This window comes from Oncorhynchus mykiss, chromosome 23 (assembly GCF_057628025.1).
Source record: "Oncorhynchus mykiss isolate SJ-2025 chromosome 23, ASM5762802v1, whole genome shotgun sequence".
Taxonomy (NCBI): domain Eukaryota; kingdom Metazoa; phylum Chordata; class Actinopteri; order Salmoniformes; family Salmonidae; genus Oncorhynchus; species Oncorhynchus mykiss.
The window spans coordinates 21,146,495-21,174,031 of record NC_143044.1 but is presented as its reverse complement, the minus strand read 5'-3'; the positions used below and the strand labels follow the sequence as shown (position 1 = coordinate 21,174,031).

Sequence of the window (27,537 nt, the reverse complement as noted above, 5' to 3'; positions counted from 1 at the left end):
GAAACTTTTGACAAAAACATGCAGGACTTGAGATGAACCTGTTTATCCACTTGTCCTTCAGACAAGGAGGTGACTAAACATGTGTTGTTTGATACAAGAAACCACTTTACAAAATACAATTTATTATTATTACCATCAGTGGTGGAAAAGGTACTCAATTGTCATACTTGAGTAAAAGTAAAGATACCTTAATAGAAAATGACTCAAGTAAAAGTGAAAGTCACCCAGTAAAATACTACTTGAGTAAAAGTAAAACAATATTTGGTTTTAAATATACTTAAATGGAATTTCTAAAATGTACTTAAGAATCAAAAGTAAAAATAAAAGTATAAACCAGTTCTAATTCCTTATATTAAAGCAAAGCAGACGGCACCAATTTTTTAATATATTTTTTTACGGATAGCAAGGGGCACACTCAGACATAATTTACAAACAAAGCATTTGTGTTTAGTGAGTCCGCCAGATCAGAGGCAGTAGAGGCGACTAGGGAAGTTCTCTTGATAAGCGTGTGAATTGGACCATTTTCATGTCAAAATGTAAAGGGTACTTTTGGGTGTCAGGGAACATGTATGGAGTAAAAAGTACATTATTTTCTTTAGGAATGTAGCGAAGTAAAAATAAAAAATAGTAAAGTACAGATACCCCCAAAAACTACTTAAGTAGCACATTGAAGTATTTTTACTTAATTACTTTACATCACTGCACACCTTTACTACAGAGAATCAGACAACTTGTGTTACCCTCTGCCTATTGCCTACTTAGCTTAAACACTGCCCCTTTAAAACAAAAAAAGCTCTTTATCTGACTTGCTTTTCAAATATGGCTAGAAATACACACGTTGTGTGCTCTTGTAACAAGCAACCACTCCCCCATTGATGACTAGAAATGAGCTATAACTGGGCTAATAACTCACCTACTAGAAAATAATATGAACAAATGTGCTCATGTGGCTACATGCAGCTCTCGCTTTGATCTCAAAACTAGTGCATCTACTCGCAGCCACTCATGCCATAAACATAGTCAGTAGTCATAGTCATAAACAGTTCAAAGTTAATGGCACAGATCCATATATGGCAAGGGTCTATTTGTATATACTGTAGGTCTACTGCAGCTCTGATTGGTTATGCCACACCGGTCTGTGTAGAGTATGGGCCTGAGTCTTGCCTGTCAGTGCAATTGAATCCTACTCCAATGCACTCTGCCTACAATAAAATATCTTGCATAGTTAGTTTTGCATACTAAATCTAGCATAATTTGTTTTGTTTCGGGATGTTGCATTGAAAGTGACTAATATTGTGTTGATTCGATCACAACTTCCACAGTATAGGGAAACGTTGATAGTGTTAACTAAAGGGGAAAACTAGAAAGTTGAGTAAAGTTCAACTGTACTTCTCAGCGCGGGTTGATGTGTCTTCTGCACGGCAGTCCCGGGGAGCTATGCACCCACGCACACACGCAGCTTATAGGGAACATTGCCCATGAACCTTTGCTCCTCTCCCAACAGCCAGAATAAAATGTTTAAATAAGATTCAAACATATTATGTTATCACAATAAAGGTTCCACAACAGTATAGTTAACCAACTGCAGTATCAGGAGCAGTGGATTTCATAGATATATTCTCATCAAAGGTTTTCCAGTAAAATAATACCCGTGTAAGGATTTTCTAGATCCATCACCATCCGGAAACTACAGTATTTGGTTTCAAGCCTGCCACTACACAGCCTTGGATCAATATGTACCTCGTCAACAGACATTCAATACCAGCAATTAGACATATAGAGGAATGCACAATAGAATCACATCTTAGTGGCTATCTATAATGTTGTCATCAAAGAAATCTTTAGATGAACCTAAAGTGGTAAGGAAGAATATCATCATTATAATGCATTAGTTGATGTTAGGCATGAATGGTTTGATACACCTTGTCACGCCCTGGTCGAAGTATTTTGTGTTTATTTTCATTTATTTGGTCAGGCCAGGGTGTGGCATGGGTTTTTGTATGTGGTGTGTTGGGTTTGTAGCTTAGTGGGGTGTTCTAGTGAAGTCTATGGCTGTCTGAAGTGGTTCTCAATCAGAGGCAGGTGTTTATCGTTGTCTCTGATTGGGAACCATATTTAGGCAGCCATATTCTTTGGGTGTTTCGTGGGTGATTGTCCTTAGTGTCTTGATGTCCTTGTTTGGTGTTAGTTTACACAAGTATAGGCTGTTTCGGTTTTCGTTATGCTTATTGTTTTGGTAGTGTTTGTGTTTAGTGTCTTTTTTCATTAAACATGAATCTCAATAGCCACGCCGCATTTTGGTCCGACTCTCCTTCACACCTAGAAAACCGTTACAGAATCACCCACCACAACAGGACCAAGCGGCGTGGTGACGGGCAACAGCAACAGCGGCGCAAAGAGGAATGGACTTGGGATGATGTGTTGGACAGCAAGGGTTGCTACACATGGGAGGAGATCCTGGCGGAAAAGGATCGCCTTCCATGGGAACAGGTGGAGGCAGCTAGGAGAGCAGAGGCAGCCGGAGAGAGGAGCCGGCGATATGAGGGAACACGGCTGGCAAGGAAGCCCGAGAGGCAGCCCAAAAATGTATTGGTAGGGGGGCTAACAGGGAGTATGGCTACGCCAGGTAGGCGACCTGGGCAAACTCCCTGTGTTTACCGGGGGGCTAGAGAGACCGGGCAGGCACCGTGTTATGCTGTGGTGCGCACGGTGTCTCCAGTGCGGGTGCATAGCCCGGCGCGGTACATTCCAGCTCCGTGTATCGGCCGGGCTAGAGTGAGCATCGAGCCAAGTGCCATAAAGCCGGCTCTACGCATCTGGTCCCCAGTGCGTTTCCTTGGGCCGGCTTACATGGCACCAGCCTTGCGCACGGTGTCTCCGGTTCGCCTGCATAGCCCAGTGCGGGCTATTCCACTTCGCCGCACTGGCAGGGCGACCGGGACCATTCAACCGGGTAAGGTTGGGCAGGCTCGGTGCTCAAGAGCTCCAGTGCGCCTGCACGGTCCGGTCTACACAGTACCACCTCCACACCCCAGCCCTCCGGTAGCAGCTCCCCGCACCAGGCTACCTGTGCGTGTCCTCGGCCCAGTACCACCAGTGCCAGCACCACGCATCAGGCCTACAGTGCGCCTCGCCTGTCCAGCGCTGCCAGAGCCTTCCTCCTCTTCAGCGCTGCCGGAGTCTCTCGCCTGTTTAGCGCTGCCAGAGCCTTCCGCCTCTACAGCGCTGCCGGAGTCTCCCGCCTGTTCAGAACTGCCAGTCTGCAAGGAGCTGCCAGTCTGCAAGGAGCTGCCAGTCTGCAAGGAGCTGCCAGTCTGCAAGGAGCTGCCAGTCTGCAAGGAGCTGCCAGTCTGCATAGAGCTGCCAGTCTGCAAGGAGCCGCCAGAGCTGCCAGTCTGCAAGGAGCCGCCAGAGCTGCCAGTCTGCAAGGAGCCGCCAGAGCTGCCAGTCTGCAGGATGCCGCCAGAGCTGCCAGTCTGCAAGGAGCCGCCAGAGCTGCCAGCCTGCAAGGAGCCGCCAGAGCTGCCAGTGTGCAAGGAGCCGCCAGAGCTGCCAGTCTGCAAGGAGCCGCCAGAGCTGCCAGTCTGCAAGGAGCCGCCAGAGCTGCCAGTCTGCAGGATGCCGCCAGAGCTGCCAGTCTGCAAGGAGCCGCCAGAGCTGCCAGCCTGCAAGGAGCCGCCAGAGCTGCCAGTCTGCAAGGAGCCGCCAGAGCTGCCAGTCTGCAAGGAGCCGCCAGAGCTGCCAGTCTGCAAGGAGCCGCCAGAGCTGCCAGTCTGCAAGGAGCCGCCAGAGCTGCCAGTCTGCAAGGAGCCGCCAGAGCTGCCAGTCTGCAAGGAGCCGCCAGAGCTGCCAGTCTGCAAGGAGCCGCCAGAGCTGCCAGTCTGCAAGGAGCCGCCAGAGCTGCCAGTCTGCAAGGAGCCGCCAGAGCTGCCAGCCTGCAAGGAGCCGCCAGAGCTGCCAGTCTGCAAGGAGCCGCCAGGGCTGCCAGTCTGCAAGGAGCCTTCAGGGCCGCCAGTCTGCATGGAGCTGCCAGGGCAGCCAGTCTGCATGGAGCAGCGAGGTCCGCCAGTCGGCATGGAGCAGCCAGGGTCGCCAGTCGGCATGGAGCAGCCAGGGCCGCCAGTCGGCATGGAGCAGCCAGGGCCGCCAGTCGGCATGGAGCAGCCAGGGCCGCCAGTCGGCATGGAGCAGCCAGAGCCGTCAGTCAGCATGGAGCAGCCAGAGCTGCCAGTCAGCATGGAGCAGCCAGTCAGCATGGAGCAGCCAGAGCAGCCAGTCAGCATGGAGCAGCCAGAACTGCCAGTCAGCCAGACTCTTCCAGATCTGCCAGTCAGCCAGACTCTTCCAGATCTGCCAGACTCTTCCAGATCTGCCAGTCAGCCAGACTCTTCCAGATCTGCCAGTCAGCCAGACTCTTCCAGATCTGCCAGTCAACCAGACTCTTCCAGATCCACCAGTCAGCCAGGATCTGTCAGAACCGCCAGCCAGGATCTGCCGGATCCAACTACCTGCCTGAGCTTCCTCTCAGTGCTGAGCTTCCTCTCAGTGCTGAGCTTCCTCTCAGTCCCGAGCTGCCCCTCAGTCCCGAGCTGCCCCTCAGTCCCGAGCTGCCCCTCAGTCCCGAGCTGCCCCTCAGTCCCGAGCTGCCCCTCAGTCCAGTGGGGTTCTGGGTGAGGACTACTAGGTCATGGTCGGCGGCGAGGGTGGACTATCCAGGGACGCGAGGAGGAGTGACTAAGACTTTAGAGTGGGGTCCACGTCCCGCGCCGGAGCCGCCACCATGGACAGACGCCCACCCGGACCCTCCCCTATGGTTTTGGTGTGCGTCCGGGAGTCCGCACCTTGGGGGGAGGGGGGGGGGGGTTCTGTCACGCCCTGGTCGAAGTATTTTGTGTTTATTTTCATTTATTTGGTCAGGCCAAGGTGTGGCATGGGTTTTTGTATGTGGTGTGTTGGGTTTGTACCTTAGTGGGGTGTTCTAGTGAAGTCTATGGCTGTCTGAAGTGGTTCTCAATCAGAGGCAGGTGTTTATCGTTGTCTCTGATTGGGAACCATATTTAGGCAGCCATATTCTTTGGGTGTTTCGTGGGTGATTGTCCTTAGTGTCTTGATGTCCTTGTTTGGTGTTAGTTTACACAAGTATAGGCTGTTTCGGTTTTCGTTATGCTTATTGTTTTGGTAGTGTTTGTGTTTAGTGTCTTTTTTCATTAAACATGAATCTCAATAGCCACGCCGCATTTTGGTCCGACTCTCCTTCACACCTAGAAAACCGTTACAGAATCACCCACCACAACAGGACCAAGCGGCGTGGTGACGGGCAACAGCAACAGCGGCGCAAAGAGGAATGGACTTGGGATGATGTGTTGGACGGCAAGGGTTGCTACACATGGGAGGAGATCCTGGCGGAAAAGGATCGCCTTCCATGGGAACAGGTGGAGGCAGCTAGGAGAGCAGAGGCAGCCGGAGAGAGGAGCCGGCGATATGAGGGAACACGGCTGGCAAGGAAGCCCGAGAGGCAGCCCAAAAATGTATTGGTAGGGGGGCTAACAGGGAGTATGGCTACGCCAGGTAGGCGACCTGGGCAAACTCCCTGTGCTTACCGGGGGGCTAGAGAGACCGGGCAGGCACCGTGTTATGCTGTGGTGCGCACGGTGTCTCCAGTGCGGGTGCATAGCCCGGCGCGGTACATTCCAGCTCCGTGTATCGTCCGGGCTAGAGTGAGCATCGAGCCAAGTGCCATAAAGCCGGCTCTACGCATCTGGTCCCCAGTGCGTCTCCTTGGGCCGGCTTACATGGCACCAGCCTTGCGCACGGTGTCTCCGGTTCGCCTGCATAGCCCAGTGCGGGCTATTCCACCTCGCCGCACTGGCAGGGCGACCGGGACCATTCAACCGGGTAAGGTTGGGCAGGCTCGGTGCTCAAGAGCTCCAGTGCGCCTGCACGGTCCCGTCTACACAGTACCACCTCCACACCCCAGCCCTCCGGTAGCAGCTCCCCGCACCAGTCTTCCTGTGCGTGTCCTCGGCCCAGTACCACCAGTGCCAGCACCACGCATCAGGCCTACAGTGCGCCTCGCCTGTCCAGCGCTGCCAGAGCCTTCCTCCTCTTCAGCGCTGCCGGAGTCTCCCGCCTGTTTAGCGCTGCCAGAGCCTTCCGCCTCTACAGCGCTGCCGGAGTCTCCCGCCTGTTCAGAACTGCCAGTCTGCAAGGAGCTGCCAGTCTGCAAGGAGCTGCCAGTCTGCAAGGAGCTGCCAGTCTGCAAGGAGCTGCCAGTCTGCAAGGAGCTGCCAGTCTGCATAGAGCTGCCAGTCTGCAAGGAGCCGCCAGAGCTGCCAGTCTGCAAGGAGCCGCCAGAGCTGCCAGTCTGCAGGGAGCCGCCAGAGCTGCCAATCTGCAGGATGCCGCCAGAGCTGCCAGTCTGCAAGGAGCCGCCAGAGCTGCCAGCCTGCAAGGAGCCGCCAGAGCTGCCAGTCTGCAAGGAGCCGCCAGAGCTGCCAGTCTGCAAGGAGCCGCCAGAGCTGCCAGTCTGCAAGGAGCAGCCAGGTCCGCCAGTCGGCATGGAGCAGCCAGGTCCGCCAGTCGGCATGGAGCAGCCAGGGTCACCAGTCGGCATGGAGCAGCCAGGGCCGCCAGTCGGCATGGAGCAGCCAGGGCCGCCAGTCGGCATGGAGCAGCCAGGGCCGCCAGTCGGCATGGAGCATCCAGGGCCGCCAGTCGGCATGGAGCAGCCAGAGCCGCCAGTCAGCATGGAGCAGCCAGAGCTGCCAGTCAGCATGGAGCAGCCAGTCAGCATGGAGCAGCCAGAGCAGCCAGTCAGCATGGAGCAGCCAGAACTGCCAGTCAGCCAGACTCTTCCAGATCTGCCAGTCAGCCAGACTCTTCCAGATCTGCCAGACTCTTCCAGATCTGCCAGTCAGCCAGACTCTTCCAGATCTGCCAGTCAGCCAGACTCTTCCAGATCTGCCAGTCAACCAGACTCTTCCAGATCTGCCAGTCAACCAGACTCTTCCAGATCCGCCAGTCAGCCAGGATCTGTCAGAACCGCCAGCCAGGATCTGCCGGATCCAACTACCTGCCTGAGCTTCCTCTCAGTGCTGAGCTTCCTCTCAGTGCTGAGCTTCCTCTCAGTCCCGAGCTACCCCTCAGTCCCGAGCTACCGCTCAGTCCCGAGCTGCCCCTCAGTCCCGAGCTGCCCCTCAGTCCCGAGCTGCCCCTCAGTCCAGTGGGGTTCTGGGTGAGGACTACTAGGTCATGGTCGGCGGCGAGGGTGGACTATCCAGGGACGCGAGGAGGAGGGACTAACACTTTAGAGTGGGGTCCACGTCCCGTGCCGGAGCCGCCACCATGGACATACGCCCACCCGGACCCTCCCCTATGGTTTTTGGTGTGCGTCCGGGAGTCCGCACCTTGGGGGGAGGGGGGGGGGGGGGGGTTCTGTCACGCCCTGGTCGAAGTATTTTGTGTTTATTTTCATTTATTTGGTCAGGCCAGGGTGTGGCATGGGTTTTTGTATGTGGGGTGTTGGGTTTGTAGCTTAGTGGGGTGTTCTAGTGAAGTCTATGTCTGTCTGAAGTGGTTCTCAACCAGAGGCAGGTGTTTATCGTTGTCTCTGATTGGGAACCATATTTAGGCAGCCATATTCTTTGGGTGTTTTGTGGGTGATTGTCCTTAGTGTCTTGATGTCCTTGTTCGGTGTTAGTTTACACAAGTATAGGCTGTTTCGGTTTTCGTTACGTTTATTGTTTTGGTAGTGTTTGTGTTGAATGTCTTTTTTCATTAAACATGAATCTCAATAGCCACGCCGCATTTTGGTCCGACTCTCCTTCACACCTAGAAAACCGTTACACACCTTGTATTGCAGTGTGCACAGTTTGACAATTGGGTATAGGTTGGCAGTTAGACATTACTCATTCAAGCCATATTTTCTGGTATCGGGAAATAAAAGAGCTTAAACAGTATATGTGTGAAAAGTATGGAAAGTACATCAGCACATGCAAAAGTAACTCTTACAAGAGAAAGAGATCTAGAGAGATGTTATCAGCCCTCATACTGCTTACAGTACATTACGTTCACTAAGCTCTACCATGGCATAGCTACATTTAATCTTTAAGAGAACCCCAATCATTCTAAACATCATGTCATTCACAATCCCAGGCAATTGATGCTAAGACTGGAGCCAATGGGATCAGGCAATGCAAGACGTCCTAAATTAGCCCAAGTTGACAGCATGGAGATGTAGCCAAGATCAACAGTGGCTCCAAATACTGACAGCTTGCAAAGAGTCATAAGGACGAAAGCAACACTACAGTATGTTGATCATTCTGAGCTTCTCTCTGACACACTGCAGCCTGAGCTGTGAAAATGTCTGACGCAGCACAGTAGTCTATGCTTTCTGATCTGCACAAAAGATTTTCATTTGATAAAATATTCTGTTATTGTGGCTGATGTAAACATGGCCTTTGATCCCTGCCTCACAAAGGTCTGTGAGGCCTGTTGGCCTATGAGACATAAACAATTACATATGCCGGATTCTGAGATAGAAGTCATTGATTTTATCTACACCTGACTGACTTAGCGGACTAAGCTAGGTCCACACTAACTGAATGAGCACGGTGGATTTTCCTATTCCTCAAACAATCAAATCCATGGCTCAAGATAAATGATTCCTCATACATTGCTGTCAGATGTGCCCTGTCATCGATGCAGTCCAATAGAATGCCATCTCGTTTCAGAAGTGCGTATTTGCTTACCAAGAATGATTCATCCCACTCTAGAGAACATCCTGATTAAAGGAAATCTGCATAACAGAAACAAACACTGGTTTAGGGATTTAGACACACTGCTAAGACGCATCAGCACAGGAGGAGCATTTCTATTTGACTAAGTGGTGAGAAATGACTGTACCACCCTGGCCCTTTGATGATGCCAGGACAATAAATTTATATTTTTGGTGATGTGTGAACAAATGCCTCTCTCTCTTGTCTCAAAGTCCCAGGGGCCCCACAGAGTAACAAAAATCAATTTCAACTTTAGAAGTTGGAATTACATTTTCTACCCTCATTGAGGAGAGAGATGTCGGGCAGATTGCTCTTGAGGGCGCAGATAAATGTCTGGAGAGGGAGAGAGATTCTGGTAACAAGCAACCTGAGCCAGTGCACACAGGCAGATGATTTACTAATGGAACAGAGAGTAGAGTCCAATAGAGTAATAACCAACCATGTGCCAGCCTGCCTCAAATGAATCTGCAGAGGAAGACATGGCTACATGCACCTTGAAATTGGAGGATTCATTCCCTATACTCTTTTGTCTGGCTGAAATACACACAAGCCTGATTGCCGGTATCATGTTGATGGGCTAGCAATGGAATGCATTCAAAGGGAACAGTGTACACTACATGACAAAAAGTATGTGGAAACCTGCTCGTCGAACATCTCATTCCAAAATCATGGTCATTACTTTGGAGCTGGTCCCCCCTTTGTTGCTATAACAGCCTCTAAGCTTCTGGGAAGGCTTTCCACTAAATGTTGGAACATTGCTGCGGGGACTTGCTTCCCTTCAGCCACAAGAACATTAATGAGGTTTGGCGCTAATTTTGAACGATTTGGCCTGGCACGCAGTCGGCGTTCCAATTGATCCCAAAGGTGTTCAATGGAGTTGAGGTCAGGGCTCTCTGCAGACCAGTGAAGTTCTTCCACACCGATCTTGACAAACCATTTCTGTATGGACCTCGCTTTGTGCACAGGGGCATTGTCCTGCTGAAACAAAGATTTCTCTTCACTGGAACTAAGTGGCCTAGCCTGAACCATGAAAAACAGCCCCAGACCATTATTCCTCTTCCACCAAACTTTAAAATGACTTGTTGGAAAGGTGGCATCCTATAACGGTGCCACGTTGAAATTGACGGAGCTCTTCAATAATGCCATTCTACGGCCGATGTTTGTCTGTGGAGATTGCATGGCTGTGTGCTCAATTTTATACACCTGTCAGCAACGGGTGTGGCTGAAACAGCCAAATCGACTAATTTGAAGAGGTGTCCACATACTTTTGTATGTATAGTGTATTTATGTATCCAGCTGAAATAACATACTTGATTGACAGTGTTATTATAGTGTATAGAGAGAGGCAGATTAATATAATCTCGAAATTGAGAGATTGTGATGGCTGGAAGATATCTCACCTGCAGTTCTTGTTACAGTTCTCTTCTGTTATACCGTCTTCATCCTCTCCCCAGACATCCACCGCCGAGAAGATCAAGGCCACCAGGACAGCGAAACAGCACATCAAAGCGAAGATTACGATGCATTTCTGCTGAGACTGCAAAAGAGAAGAAACACATTGACTGTTTGTTATTTTTATTTCGCCTAGAGATGGTCAAAGTGCCCCAACCTTGCACTCACACAGCCTGATGTATTGCACCACACAGCAAATCATAAATGATAGCAGCGTGTTACCAGGGGAATTTTACACAAACATGTACATACTGTGCATGGCCACATGTTCAGGCTCCACCATATGGCTCTACCATATGGAGAAGAGAAGCCAACAGGGAACCCACTGAAGAGGCCTTTTAATTCCAACCTGGTATTTATAGCCACTAACTTGACATATTTAGGCTGCATCCTGGATCCATATGGTGAAAAGGTGACCCTTGGTTGGAAGGATAATGATGGGAAAAGGGAGAACAAAGTAGTTACAGGGAGGGCAGGGCTGGTGGTAGAGTGATCTACTGAAAACAGGTTGATTTTGCCCTAAATCAATCATGAGAAAGTACTGCTCGGGGCTTGTCCAAATCACATGGGACACTTGGACCTTGGCTAAGCCTCAAAAAGGGATATTGTAATGGCAGAAAATCTGCATCGTATACAGTAAATCATCACAACACTGTATTTATTAGTCTCTCTCAGACAGATAATCTAATAAAATAATTGTGGGTATATCAATAACAAGGTCTTGAGGTCTAATGTAGTCAAATTTATTTTTATTAAAGTTAATATGCCAGTGGAAACTGTGTGAACAATATGATGTATGCTAATGGTGCACCCTTGTTACTAATTATGCTTAGATGGCATGTTCAGTGTCAATGGGGCGGCAGGGTAGCCTAGTGGTTGGACTAGTAACCGGAAGGTTGCAAGTTCAAACCCCCAAGCTGACAAGGTACAAATCTGTCGTTCTGCCCCTGAACAGGCAGTTAACCCACTGTTCCTAGGCCGTCATTGAAAATAAGAATTTGTTCTTAACTGACTTGCCTAGTTAAATAAAGGTAAAATAATATAAAAATGTTACCCCTAACATGTTTCAGCTCCTCTGTGCAACATCTGATGATGTGAGAGTGCTAAGCTATATTCACTCTGCTAATTATGATCCTCAAAGGGCACCAGCTGATAAACAACATGTGCCCATAGAAAGATATGCTGACGTTGAACTGGGAAATGTACTGTGGATTTATAATTAACATAATTTATACATGAATTATAATTGCTGCTTAGGCTACTTACATGTGGTTGCTCAGAATTTGAAATGGCCTTTACTGATCTATCAAGTTAATCATAAGTTTCAATGCCATGGGGCATAAAGAAAACTTGAAAACACACTTATGGTGACAGACAATGCATTTAGCGACTGATCCACTCAAACATAACAATCAGCAAACGAATGTGGTTGCTGTAATTCATTTAATAGTTAATTACCAAGTTATTACATAAACATCACAGAGACCGTTATCTACCCACCCACTAAAGGGTGTTTATCAAATCAAGATCAAATCACATTTTGTTTGTCACATGCACCGAATACAACAGGTTTTTATTTAATTTAATCTTTATTTAACAAGGTAGGTCAATTAAGAACAAATTCAAAATTTACAATGACGGCCTACCCCGGCCAAACCCTAACCCGGACAATGCTGGGCTAATTGTGCGCCACCCTATGGGACTCCCAATCATGGCTGGATGTGATACAGTCTGGATTCGAACCTGGGTCTGTAGGGACGACTCTAGCACTGAGATGCAGTGCCTTAGACCGGTCGGGAACACAAAACAGGTGTAGGCCTTACAGTGAAATGCTTACTTAAAAGCCCTTAATCAATAATGTGGTTTTACTAAAATAAACTATAAAAAATAAAGAATAAGAATAAAATGTAAAAATAACAAATTAAAGAGCAACAATAAAATAACAGTAATGAGGATATATACAGGGGGTACCGGTTAGTCAAGGTAGACTGCATAGATAATAAACAGAGTAGCAGCAGCGTAAAAATGGTGAGGGGGGTTGGGAGGGGTTGGGGGTAGCAATTTTATTAGATGCTCAGAAGTCTAATGGCTAGGGGGTATAATCTGTTAAAATGCCTTTTGGACCTAGACTTGCCACTCCGGTACCACTTGCTGTGCGGTAGCAGTGAGAACAGTCTATGACTAGGGTGGCTGGAGTCTTTGGGAATGTTTAGGGCCTTCCTCTGACACCGCCTGGTATAGAAGTCCTGGATGTCAGGAAGATTAGCTGTACTAGGCTGTACACATTTCCCTCGGTAGCGCCTTGCGGTTGGTGGCAGAGTAGTTGCCATACCAGGCGGAGATGCAACCAGTCAGGATGCTCTCGATGGTGCAGCTGTAGAACTTTTTGAGGATCTGAGGACCCATGCAGAATCTCTTCAGTCTCCTGAGGGGAATAGGCATTGTCGTGCCCTCTTCATGACTGTCTTGGGGTGTTTGGACCATGATAGTTTGTTGGTGATGTGGACACCAAGGAATTTGAAGCTCTCAACCTGCTCCACTACAGCCCCGTCGATGAGAATGGGGGTGTGCTCGCCCCTCCTTTCCTGTAATACACGATCATCTCCTTTGTCTTGATCACGTTGAGGGAGAGCTTGTTATCCTGCCACCACACTGCCAGGTCTCTGACCTCCTCCCTATAGACTGTCTCATCATTGTCGGTGATCAGGCCTACCACTGTTGTGTCGTCTGCAAACTTAATGATGGTGTTGGAGTCGTGCTTGGCCATGCAGTTATGGGTGAACAGGGAGCACAGGAAAGGACTGAGCACACACCCCTGAGGGGCCCCCGTGTTGAGGATCAGCGTGGTAGATGTGTTTTAACCTACCATTACCACCTGGGGGTGACCCATCAGGAAGTCCAGGATCCAGTTGCAGAGGGAGGTTTTTAGTCCCAGTCCTTAGCTTAGTGATGAGCTTTAAGGGCACTGTGGGGTTGAACATTGAGCTGTAGTCAGTAAATAGCATTCTCATGTAGGGGTTCCTTTTGTCCAGGTGGAAAAGGGCAGTGTGGATCTGTTGCGGCGGTATGCAAATTGGAGTGGGTATAGGGTTTCTGGGATAATGCTGTTGATGTTAGACATGATCAGCCCTTCAAATCACTTCATGGCTACATATGTGAGTGCTACGGGTCAGTAGTCATTTAGGAAGATTACCTTGGTGTTCTTGGGCACAGGGACTATGGTGGTCTGCTTAAAACATGTTGGTATTACAGACTCGGTCAGGTACAGGTTGAAAATGTCAGTGAAGACACTTGACAGTTGGTCAGCACATGCTTTGAGTACACGTCCTGGTAATCCGTCTGGCCTTGCGGCCTTGAGAATGTTGATCTGTTTAAAGGTCTTACTCACGTCGGCTACGAAGAGCGTGATCACACAGTTGTCATGGAACAGCTGGTGCTCTCATATGTATGCTTCAGTGTTGCTTGCCTCGAAGCACGCATAGAAGTCATTTAGCTCATCTGGTAGGCTTGTGTCACTGGGAAGCTTGCGACTGTGCTTCCCTTTCTAGTCTGTAATAGCCCTGTCACATCCCACGAGTGTCGGAGCCGGTGTGGTAGGATTCAATCTTAGTCCTAAATTGACGCTTTGCCTGTTTGATGGTTCGTTGGAGGGCATAATGGGATTCCTTGAAAGTGGCAGCTCTACCCTTTAGCTCAGTGCGGATGTTGCTTGTAATCCATGGCTTCTGGTAGGGTTATGTGCATATGGTCACTGTAGGGATGACATTATCAATGCACTTATTGATGAAGCCAGTGACCGATTGTTATATATTGTTAATTCCATTCCTATACTTTAGATTTGTGTGTATTGTGTGTATTGTTGTGAAATTATTAGATATTAATTGTTAGATATTACTGCACTGTTGGAGCTAGAAACACCCACAATAGCGTCTGCTAAACACGTGTATGTGACCAATACAATGTTATTTTATTTGATGTGGTGTCAACGGAAGAATCACGAAAAACATATTCCAGCAAAACAGTCCTGTAGCTTAGCATCTGTGTCATCTGACCACTTCCGTATGGAGCGAGTTACTGGTACTTCCTGCTTTAGTTTTTGCTTGTAAGCAGGAATCAGGAGGATAGAGATAAGGTCAGATTTGTCAAATGGAGGGGGAGGGAGAGCTTTGTACACATCTCTGTGTGTCGAGTAAAGGTGGTCTAGAGTTTTTTCCCCTCTGGTTGCACATGTAACATGCTGGTAGAAATTAGGTAAAATGGATTTAAGTTTCCCTGCATTAAAGTCCCCGGCCACTAGGAGCACCGCCTCTGGATGAGCATTTTCTTGTTTGCTTATGGTTTTATACAGCTCGTTGAGTTGGGTCTTAGTGCCAGCATCGGTTTGTGGTGGTATATGGACAGCTTACGAAAAATATTGAAGAAAACTCTCTTGGTAAATAGTGTGGTCTACAGCTTATCATGAGATACTCTACCTCAGGCGAGCAAAACCTTGAGACTTCCTTAATATTAGATTTCGTGCACCAGCTGTTATTGACAAATAGACACAGACCACCACCCCTTGTCTTATCGGAGGCAGCTGTTCTATCTTGCCGATGCACGGAAAACCCAGCCAGCTGTATGTTATCCATGTTGTCGTTCAGCCACGTCTCGGTGAAACATAAGATTACAGTTTTTAAATGTCCTGTTGGTAGGATAGTCTTGATCGGAGCTCATCCAGTTTATTATCCAATAATTGTACGTTGGCTAATAGTGCGGATTGTAGAGGCAGATTCCCCACTCTCCGTTGGATTCTTATAAGGCATCCCGACCTACGTCCCCTATATCTCTGTCTCTTCTTCATGCGAAGGACAGGGATTTTGGCCTTGTCCAGTGTCTGAAGTAAATCCTTGGCGTCCGACTTGTTATTAAGAAAACAATCATTGCCCAGTATGAGGAGAGTAATCGCTGTTCTGATATTCAGAAGCTATTTTAGGTCCTGAGAGCCAGTGGCAGAAACATTATGTACAAAATAAGTTACACGAAATACCACACACAATAGCACAATTGGTTAGGAGCCTGAAAAACGTGTGTTTGCTTATTATATACTGTAGGCCAAGACTCTCCAACCGTGTTCCCAGAAAGCTACCCTCCTGTAGGTCTTCACTCCAACCCTAGTTGTAACTAACCTGATTCAGTTTATAACCCAGCTATTTATTAGAATAACATGAGCTAGATTAGGGTTGGAGCGAAAACCTACAGCATGGTAGCTCTCCAGGAACAGGGTTGGAGAGCCCTGATATAGGCTATTGCCGAAGGGGGCTCACTTATAATGAGAAAGTATTGGATAGCCATATATTGTATCGTCTAGTGACACTTTATATTCCAAAAACCCCAGGTTATAGTTTCCTCAGTGACCTGGTCAGTTTATAGTATATTTTATTGCTAGGATTTTGTTTGTCCTGTTTTTACATACTTGGGTGTCCTTGGAGGGTAGAAAAAGTGAACCATAACATCACATAATATCCATTGAAATATTCCTTCATGTACAGTATATTCTCATGTTATCCGTATCGATTAAAAGTATACCCAATGCACTTTGTACAGTGGTAAATCATAACTCCAACCAAAACATTGTTTATTGTGCCATTGATTTACAACCATGACCTAATTACTCCAAAACATCAAGCCTGTAAATAAAACAATATCAAATCAAATGTCCCCATCTCTAACTGCTGTAAAGGGAACCAATCACATTTACCCTTGAACACAAAGGGCCATTAAATGGGTAGCATCACCAAGTTCAATACAACAAAAAAACAGTTATAGTTGTACATATACATTTCTCTAACATGATCGTATAAGACCCCTGTGGGCACATTAGGACATATATGTGAATTATGTTTGTGTTGCTGGGAGGGGTCATATTGTATGTGCACTTGAGACTCAGCCAGATATCTGCCTCTGGAAAGGGGCCAGAGTCAATAGACCCTCCATTACCAAAATCTTTCTCCCTTGCTGAAAAACAGCCGTGCCCTCCTCGGTGAACATCCTGTTAAACAATAACGCCCACTTTGGTAAGACTGAGAAAGAAACAGTAATCACCACCAACAAGAACACTGAGTACAAACAGCACTGCCCACCAAGTATCACACAGCAATGTCCAGTAATATGAATATAAGTATAGAGGATTATATAGGGACTTCAATCTCTGAACACAAAAGTCTACTCCTAATGAAACAAGTATCCAATTGGCTATAGGAACCGGAACACAATACATTTCTACTTGGTTAATGCCTTCTAGAGGAGTTTCTTCTCGCCACTGTGCTTCTACATCTGCATTGCTTGCTCTTTGGGGTTTTAAGTTGGGTATCTGTCAAGCCCTTTTTGACAACTGCTGATATAAAAAGGGCTCTATAAAATATATTTGATTGATTGAGGCAACAGACCACATCTTCGACAAAGACATTAGACACCTCATTGGGTCCCACACTCACTACTAAGAGGCTGGACTGACTTTGCGTGAAGCCACAAGCCTGCTCAAAGTGCTTTAAAAGCTTCAAAGTTATGGTCCCTGTGAAAAGGCTGACTGGTACATGTCAGCTGGCAGGGTGCCCATCAGTCACACACCCAATTGAAGGGAAGGTCGACCTGGATGTGCATTCACATTCAGGGACCTGAGGTATACTGTAGATGCGTGCTGAATAGAGGGTGTTTCTTCATCAAGGATTAAAACATTAGGCGAAAATGTTAGAGGTGAAGGATGCAGTGGAAAGTTGGCCCATAATAGTTATTTTCCCAACTTGTGTGTATTCACTGCCGTTACAGTCAACTCGCTTTCAGAATGTTATGTAAGGTGAATTAAAACTATTTTACCATGGTAGTCATGGTTCTGTGGTATCATTCATTTAGAGCATTTTAACTAATTAGATTACAGTAATATTGAAAAGGGTAATGTAAATGTCTAGACGAGTCACAACTTATTTTCTAAGACAACCATAGTCAATTTTGTGTCTTACTGTACACAAGCAAAAGGCAGGCAAATGTCAGGGGATGATTATTCCTATTTTAGAGCTACAGACTACTCCTATTTTAGAGCTACCATGCCCTTATACTTCTCGAAGGAAAAGGGTATACCGAAGCACAGGTAGAGGGAAACTCAGACCTCGTATAGTGTTATGTTTTTATATCCTGGAATAATTTGACTAAAGTGGACTCTAAACATTGGAGAACCTCTGTAGAGAATGAAGCCCCATGGCGTGGACGCATTGTTTCATGAACATTTGAACAGCCAGTCTTGTTTTTGAGGCAAGTCAAGTATCTGTAAACCACTGCTGTGACCAGATATTGTTTAGACGCAAACCAAGTATCTGTAAACCACTGCTGTGACCAGAGATTGTTGAGGCAAGCCAAGTATCTGTAAACCACTGCTGTGACCAGAGATTGTTTAGAGGCAAGCCAAGTATCTGTAAACCACTGCTGTGACCAGAGATTGTTTAGATGCAAGCCAATTATCTGTAAGCCACTGCTGTGACCAGAGATGCAACTTCATTTTCCATTTCATTTGTACTCGCTGAAAATGTGATTCCAGAATAGATGAACAGCTGGAGCGTTTGCCTGTTGACTTTAACCATTGACTTCAGCCTACATACAGTACAAGAATTGGAAAATGCTGTCCCTTAACACTTTAGCATGTATACAGCTATCCAGCTATACAGCTTATGCTCCCAACAAACCAGATTTGTCTTTCTTTCAGCATATACTTCAAGTGTTGAGCTATACTGATCGAAACTGACAGGGCCTGACAATCAGGGATTTATGGTTGGATTCATAGAAGCTACAATCTAAATGTGCTTCCCTTGGGACGGTCATATTTATAACAAGATAATTTAAATAACTAAAAAGCAGAAATACATGCTTTAATTCATACTTGGCTCTCAGCAGTGATTAACAGATGGCTGCACACCTCTTCTGTACGGGTTCAGTAACCTACAACATCCCTTCATCAAGTCCCAGAGATCTCTAAGCACTCAGTTTTAACCTCTACCCACCCACAAGGTTGGTCTACCACAGTCCCTGTACCAGAAGAACTGTCATCACTCACCAGCCTCACCTTCAGAACACCTAGAAGCCAAACACATGCACATCCAGAGATACAACTTGTAACAGAAAGGGCAGGGGAAATTACATGATATAAATATTAAACTGTGTAAGAAAAAGTAGTTATACACTTGTGTTGAACATAAGTGCTCAAAAATGTAAAACAGGAAAAGCAATGACAACTGACTTAGATTGGAAATATTACTCTGGGCTTTTGCTAATGTCAGGTTTTTCAATCGTGACTTCTTTGTAAACACACCTTACTTTCCCATTAAAAAAAAAGACAATGATTTATCTTTTTCTGAGGAACATCTAATCGAAGAGGAGGATTTCTTATGGAACTTGGCATGTTGTACAGACAAGCAAGAAGCAGAGTATAACTATATGCTACACTCAATTTCCCATCTGTATTCTTGTGAGAGGATCTTCCATTCTAATTTAGTAGGGAAAGTCGAGGCCTAAGGCACTTGTTGACATCTACCAACTTGGTACTTGTTAAAGAACAGGGCACGGTTTCCCGATAGCGATGGAATTTAGGCTGACAAGTATTTTAAAGATGCATCTTTCAAACAATGGATGAATATGTAACATGCGTTTCCCAAAACACCCTGCAGAGATAATTGAGTCGTTGGAACATACGTTGATACTGATAGGATCGAAAGATAGGTAGTAACTGCTCTCGGATCAACTTTCTCCGTTCAAAATCTTTCCTTAACATTATAATTGTTGTACAATACTGATGACGGATCGACTCCTAGAGAGATAAGCCCACTATGGTTGCAAATATTGAAGCGGATTATTCTATTGCTTACCCAATAAAAACACACTAAAGTCACAGATTTGGCACACCAAAAAATGTTGCCTGCGCTGCAGAAGTCTAAATACTGTAGGTCTGCTAATACAGGATTAGTAAAGGCCCAGTGCACTACTATTTTTATGAATATATTTTTTGGGGTTCCCTGTTGTGTTTGACCAAAGCACCGATTGCACCGACGACCGTGTCAGCATGTACTGTGCCCGGCCCGCCACTGGATGTGCGCTATAGTGTGTGATGGGACAAGGACATCTCTGCCGACCAAACCCTGCCCGAACCCAGACGACGCTGGGCTAATTGTGCGCCGCCCCATGGGTCTCCCGGTCGCGGCCGGCTACAACAGAGCCTGCACTCGAATCCAGAATCTCTAGTGGCACAGCTAGCCAATGCGATGCAGTGCCTTAGATCGCTGCGCCAATTAGGAGGCCCAACGCTGCTCCTATCTAACAATGAACTTAGCCTTAAGCCTTAAGATGCTTTTCGGAAAAAGGGCTCTGATGATGCCTTTGGTAGACTGTTGTGGGTGCTGAGACTCATGATGAACACTGACAAACACACCGGGATGAAAGAATTGGAATGAATTCCAATGTGCACATTGGCTAACCAGACTATCTGCATTGTGTCCCGCCACCCACCACCTGCCAACACCTCTTTTACACTACTGCTACTCTCTGTTCATCATGTGTGCATAGCCACTTTAACCATATCTACATGTACATACTACCTCAATTAGCTTGACTAACCGGTGTCTGTATGTAGCCTTGCTACTTTAATAGCCTCGCTACTGTATATAGCCTGTCTTTTTACTGTTGTTTTATTTCTTTACTTACCTATTGTTCACCTCATACCTTTTTTGCACTATTGGTTAGAGCCTGTAAGTAAGCATTTCACTGTAAGGTCTGTTGTATTCAGCGCACGTGACGAATAAACTTTTATTTAATTGTTTGACCCATTTCCTAAACAACAGATACTTAATGCATATTGGTGTAAGAACTGTGTTTACCTTTTACATATAGACACTTTACACACAGGGGACTTACAGTAGTGTGGAGAACGTGTAAAATACAGTTAAGACACAACAAAACAGTGTAATCAGTTAGATTGATTTGATAAGAAAGTTCTTTGGAGTACCAGCTTTTTTAAATAAAGATATCTGATTGATGGCACTGTATGTGCAATCTTAGAGATGCTCTTCTTGAATTATAAATCAATACCTCTGAGTTTCTTTATGTCTCTGAAGGTTGGTGCTAAATCCGCTTCCTGAATAATGGTTAAAGGATATCACTTTTTTCAAGCTTATCAAGTACAAATGGCTTCTCTACCCAACATTAACAGTGAAATCTTCAGATCTTGCACCTCTCCAAAGGTGTAACTAAAACAAAGAGAAGTGGAATAAGTTAAACTGGTGGTATGATGCACAGCAGCTAAGGAAAGGGAATTAGAGTATCTTTACTTCACGTAAGGTAGAAAGATAGCTACAGTAAGAAATAGTGAGGTGGACTGTATATCTATCAAACAATGGATATTGCAATATATGGCTTTATTTTATATACTACTTAAAAGTTATTACATTAAGAAGAGTAATTACCTTATCCAGTGGATATTCAATTATGTTGTACCAAGAATAGAGTGAGGGCCCTCCGTTGGGTGAGCCCACAGGAAAATCTTCATATATGTTCTTGTTTACATGTTACGTAATGTACCAACATACAGTACATACATGTTTCAAAGCAACACACAAGAGATCGTACTCTTAAATCAGCCTCATTTATCAAACATTCAAGTGGGATCAATTTATTGGTACACTAATTCACAGTGAAATTGATCAAACTTAAGCAAACAATCTGTAATCACGATATTGAATTGATAGATTAGGATTGCCCCTAAAATGGAGTTCAAGGACTTTTAAATTGATTCAGTTAAGTTCCATAGAACTGCTGCTGCCATCAGAACAAACAAAAGCATACCTAAAATAAATTATTGAAACCATTTTCAATAATTAATAATTATATAACATACTTATTTACAAGCACAATGATTTACAACATTTGTGTCATTGAACTATTCCCCAGACCACAATATATATATATATATATATATAAAAGATCTCTCATCACCTGATGTTGCACTGTGTCTTCGGCGTGCATATCTCTGACACCTGCAACAAAGTGCTGGCAAATGCACCACCTAGTCCAAACAGTGTCTGGTTCCTCAGTCTCCTGGCTCCTGTCTTCTTATTCACTGTCTTTCTACCGCTATGCCCATCACACAGTGTTGTTCACTACAGTACTGTGCCTCCTCTTTAAATGACAGTGTGTAGGTCCCCTGAGCCAGTGAGTCAGGACAGTGTGTCCTGTCAGCCGGATGAGTCTCTGCACATACTCAGCACATCAAGGCTAGGCACTCTGGGATATATGGTCTTTCGCTGGACACGCTCACTCCTTTTCCATTTCCAGAGTGAAGGACAGACTGTATTCATGTTGGCTGATGGCCCAGACAAGATACTTACAGTGCAAATGGTACCATTTTTCCATGGCCCTGATATTTCCATCTAGAAGTGCAGAGATGCTCAAGTTGTGTTGGTTTAAAATTAATAATTTGTTATACTGGTTTGGTTTTGTCCAACGGCTGGTTAAAAGCCTCACAGAGGAATGTGTGACACCATGACACAAAAGTGCGACACAACAGTGCGACTTCAGAAATGTTGCAGAGCCCCAGGTACCCCAGGACCAAGATTGACATGGAAATTCAACTAAGGAACAAGCAAATGGCAATATCAGATTCATGTAGCCTACATTCTGTATAGGCTACTGCAAACTGATCCTCACATTAACATAGCTCTAACATAACTCTTTTGACATATTTGATCCTGTAAAGTCAGAACTGTGAATTAATGATAATGAGTTGGGCTTAGAGCTTGGCAAACAAGTCCAGCCAGCTTATTGATAGCTGTATTGGTGCGGAGAATGTCTGGCGAAATGCTAGATATTTCAGTTTCAATCTGACGGCTAGTCACATAGCTGAACCAATCAATGGAACCTGGATCTCATCTGTCATGAAGACAAGCAGAAAGGAGGTGGTGGGATGGAATATCAAGGGGAATTTTGGTTTCAAGGATAAGTAGCCTAATCAGCTCTGACACAAATGATAGTAACAGCTTAGTTGAAGAGGGCTGATTTGGAGTGAGAAAACCTATACAAATCCTATACTTGAAAGTGCCATGTAAGACTCCATTTCAGCATGCACGTTATAAGCCTACACATCTGATAATATAATCTACAATCACTGGTACACCATCATATGGTAAGATTGGCTGTGATCAGGCTTATCTGCCAACAGTTAGCATTAGCATAATTGTTGTCACTCAATTTACAGTTTATCCTAGACACCCAACTCACTGTTTCTTTCCTAATGTAATATCACCACTTAAACAAGAGACAAGCCAAGTCTCAATCTGTTGGCAATTTATGCAGAGGCATTACTGTTGCAACATTCATCAATACCCAATCAGCGGGGGATTGCCATCAATTCATTCCATCGGTACTGGGCCTAAAGGTTAGCGCTGATCCCTGCAAGAACTTTCATCACTCCAGTCTGCATTATGAGAAGTAATTTACTATTTCAATACTAACATGTTACAGAAAAAATGTAGCCTGCCACATGGTCTAGGTCAGTACCTATCTAATTTACAGTACCAGTCAAAAGTTTGGACACTCCTACTCATTCAAGGGTTTTTCTTTATTTTTACTATTTTCTACATTTCATACAAAACTATGAAATTACACATAAGGAATCTTGTACTAACCAAAACAGTGTTACATTCAAAATATATTTTAGATTCTTCAAAGTAGCCAGCTTTTGCCTCGATGACAGCTTTGCACACTCTTCGCATTCTCTCAACCAGCTTCACCTGGAATGCTTTTCCAACAAAGGAGATCGCAATATGCTGAACACTTGTTGGCTACTTTTCCTTCACTCTGTGGTCCAACTCATCCCAAACCATCGCAGTTGGGTTGAGGTCAGGTGATTGTGGCCAGGTCATCTGATGCAGCACTCCATCACTCTCCTTCTTGGTAAAATAGCCCTTACAAAGCCTGGAGTTGGGTCATTGTCCTGTTGAAAAACAAATAGTCCCACTAAACACAAACAAGATGGGATTGCATAAGACTGCATAATGCTGTGGTATCCATGCGGGTTAAGTGTGCCTTGAATTCTAAATAAATCACTGACAGTGTCACCAGCAAAGCACCATCACACCTCCTACTCCCTGCTTCACGGTGGGAACCACACATGGGGAGATAATCCGTTCACCTACTCTGCATCTCACAAAGACACGGCCGTTGGAACCAAAAATCTCAAATTTGGACTCATCGACCAAAGGATACAGTGGCTTGTGAAAGTATTCACCCCCTTGGCATTTTTCCTATTTTGTTGCCTTACAAGCTGGAATTAAAATAGATTTTGGGGGGTTTTTATCATTTGATTTACACAAAATGCCTATCAATTTGAAGATACAAATATTTTTATTGTGAAACAAACAAATAAGACAAAAAAACTGAAAACTTGAGCGTGCATAACTATTCACCCCTCTATAGTCAATACTTTGTGAGCCACCTTTTGCAGAAATTACAGCTGCAAGTCTCTTCGTGTATGTCTCCATAAGCTTGGCACATCTAGCCACTGGGATTCTTGCCCATTCTTCAAGGCAAAACTGCTCCAGCTCCTTCAAGTTGGATGGGTTCCGCTGGTGTACAGCAATCTTTAAGTCATACCACAGATTCTCAATTGGATTGAGGTCTGGGCTTTGACTAGGCCATTCCAAGACATTTACATTTTTCCACTTAAACCACTCAAGTGTTGCTTTAGCAGTATGATTTGGGTCATTGTCCTGCTGGAAGGTGAACCTCCGTCCCTGTCTCAAATCTCTGGAAGACTGAAACAGGTTTCCCTCAAGAATTTCCCTGTATTTAGCGTCATCCATCATACCTTAAATTCTGGCCAGTTTCCCAGTCCCTGCCAATAAAAAAACATTGTGATGAGAGGTGCTGGGTTTGCGCCAGACATAGCATTTTCCTTGATGGCCAAATAGCTCAATTTTAGTCTAATCTGTCCAGAATACTTTCTTCCATATGTTTGGGGAGTCTCCCCCATGCCTTTTTGGCAAACACCAAACACGTTTGCTTATTTTTTTCTGGCCACTCTGTTGTAAAGCCCAGCTCTGTGGAGTGTAGGGCTTAAAGTGGTCCTATGGACAGATACTCCAATCTCTGCTGTGGAGCTTTGGTGCTCCTTCAGGGTTATCCTTGGTATCTTTGTTGCCTCTCTGATTAATGCCCTCCTTGCCTGGTCCGTGAGCTTTGGTGGGCGGCCGTCTCTTGGCAGGTTTGTTATGGTGCCCTATTCTTTACATGTTTTAATAATCGATTTAGGATGTTCAAAGTTTCTGATATTTTTTTATAACCCAACCCTGATCTGTACTTCTCCACAACTTTGTCCCTGACCTGTTTGGAGAGCTCCTTGGTCTTCATAGTACCACTTGCTTGGTGGTGCCCCTTGCTTAGTGGTGTTGCAAACTCTGCAGCCTTTCAGAACAGGTGTATATATACTGAGATCATGTGACAGATCATGTGACACTTAGATAGCACACAGGTGGACTTAATTTAACTAATTACAGTATGTGACTCCCGAAGGTAATTGGTTGTACCAGATCTTATTTAGGAGCTTCATAGCAAAGGGGGTGAATACATATGCATGCACCACTTTTCGGTTTTAATTTATTTATTTTTTTTGAAACAAGTTGTTTTTTAAATTTCACTTCACCGATCTGGACTATTTTGTGTATGTCTATTAGATGAAATCCAAATAAAAATCAATTTAAATTACAGGTTGTAATGCAACAAAATAGGAAAAACGCCAAAGGGGTGAATACTTTTGCAAGGCACTATAGATTTCCATCAGTCTAATGTCCATTGCTCATGTTTCTTGGCCCAAGCAAGTCTCTTCTTCTTTTGCTGTCCTTTAGTAGTGGTTTCTTTGCAGCAATTTGACCATGAAGGCCTGATTCATGAAGTCTCCTCTGAACAGTTGATGTTGAGATGTGTATGTTACTTGAACTCAGTGAAGCACTTATTTGGGCTGCAATCTGAGGGGCATTTAATTCTAATTAATTTATCCTCTGCAGCAGAGGTCAATCTGGGTCTTCCTTTCCTGTGGCGGTACTCATGAGAGCCAGTTTCATCATAGCTCTTGATGGTTTTTATGACTTTAGTTTAAGAAACTTTCAAAGCTCTTTTCTTAAAGTAATGATGGACTGTTGTTTCACTTTGCTTATTTGAACTGTTCTTGACATAATATGAACTTGGTCTTTTACCAAATAGGTCTATCTTCTGTATACCATCCCTACCTTTGTCTGATTGGCTCAAATGCATTATGAAGGAAAAAAATTCCACAAATGAACTTTAACAAGGCACACCTGTTAATTGAAATGCATTCCAGGTGATTACCTCATGAAGCTGGTTGAGAGAATGCCAAGAGTGTGCAAAGCTGTCATCAAGAAAAGGGTGGCTACTTTGAAGAATCTCAAATATAAAATATATTTTGATTTGTTAAACACTTTTTTGGTGTGTTGTTTCATAGTGTTGATGTCTTCACTATTATTCTACAATGTAGAAAATAGTACAAACAAAGAAAAACCTTAGAATGAGAAGGTGTGTCAAAACTTTTGACTGGTATTGTATGTCTGGGCTTGGAGGCAGACAGGTGTGCGCTAGCTACATGCCAGTGACTGACAATGTGTTTATTAGATTTTATTTATTCGCACCAAAGAAAAGAAGTGGAAACCAAGAGTATTGATCAAAAACTGGTAAAAAAAAGAGGTGTGAAGTTGAAAGGCCAAAAGGTCTTAAATGAAAACCACACCAGAAATATAAGCACAAACAATCTGTTAAACAAAACATATTAATGATACTTGTACATGATATACTCAGTATACAAGAAAAGTGTGCTGCATGGGTTCCAACAGGAGGAGCTTTGCTGTCTGTGATTTGTTATTGGCACTCATGTCACCCACTGATTAATGCTGCTGCCAATCACACAATGGAGTGATGGGTGTTTAAATGGAATAGAGTTTAGCTCTAATGGTTCCTTGACTTTAGCATGTTCAATTGCACCAACCTGAGTTACCACCAGAGTGGATCTTTATGTGGAATCTCCTAAAGGAACTTCAACATTGGGAATGTGAAGTGAGGATGCTAATGATTGTGATTAACAATCAATAGTAACTATTCAATATCAATGAGCCATCATATGTGTGATGCATCTCCTTTTCAATGCCAGTCAAGCAGTCAAGTTGATCGTTGACGAGGTCCTCTTCTTACCTCCATCACACAGAAAGGTCAGAATACAAACGCTGCCGTTCGCCTTGGAACTCGGCTGACCTCCCCACTATTAAAGACCCAGTGCACTACTTTTGTCATTATTATTTTATATATATATATATATCAAATCAAATCAAATTGTATTTGTCACATACACATGGTTATCAGATGTCAATGCGAGTGTAGCGAAATGCTTATGCTTCTAGTTCCGACAAGGCAGTAATAACCAACGAGTAATCTAACCTAACAATTTCACAACAACTACCTTATACACAAAAGTGTAAAGGGATGAAGAATATGTACATAAAAATATATGAATGAGTGATGGTACGGATCTGCATAGACAAGATGCAGTAGATGGTATAGAGTACAGTATATACATATGAGATGAGTAATGTAGGGTATGTAATATAAAAGTGGCATTGTTTAAAGTGGCTAGTGATACATGTACTACATAAAGATGGCAAGATGCAGTAGATGGTATAGAGTACAGTATATACATATACATATGAGATGAGTAATGTAGGGTATGTAAACATTATATTAAGTGGCATTGTTTTAAGTGGCTAGTGATACATTTTTACATACATTTTTCCATTATTAAAGTGGCTGGAGTTGAGTCAGTATGTTGGCAGCAGCCACTCAATGTTAGTGGTGGCTGTTTAACAGTCTGATGACCTTGAGATAGAAGCTGTTTTTCAGTCTCTCGGTACCTGCTTTGATGCACCTCTACTGACCTCGCCTTCTGGAAGATAGCGGGGTGAACAGGCAGTGGCTCGGGTGGTTGTTGTCCTTGATGATCTTTATGGCCTTCCTGTGACATTGGGTGGTGTAGGTGTCCTGGACGGCAGGTAGTTTGCCCCCGGTGATGCATTGTGCAGACCTCACCACCCTCTGGAGAGCCTTACGGTAGTGGGCGGAGCAGTTTCCGTACCAGGCGGTGATACAGCGCGACAGGATGCTCTCGATTGTACATCTGTAAAAGTTTGTGAGTGCTTTTTGGTGACAAGCCAAATTTCTTCAGCCTCCTGAGGTTGAAGAG

The 27,537-nt window shown here is 44.9% G+C and overlaps 1 protein-coding gene across 2 annotated transcripts in view; it reads right to left on the bottom strand.

The window, feature by feature from the left end:
* LOC110502560 (inactive phospholipase D5-like) overlaps nucleotides 1–27,537 on the bottom strand; it is a 105,799-nt gene that overhangs the window by 20,265 nt on the left and 57,997 nt on the right. For both annotated transcript variants that reach the window (XM_090217043.1, XM_021580679.3), the window contains exon 2: nucleotides 10,178–10,314. In XM_090217043.1, coding sequence (XP_090073169.1) covers nucleotides 10,178–10,314 — 137 coding nt within the window. The remainder of the gene's footprint in view (nucleotides 1–10,177; nucleotides 10,315–27,537) is intronic.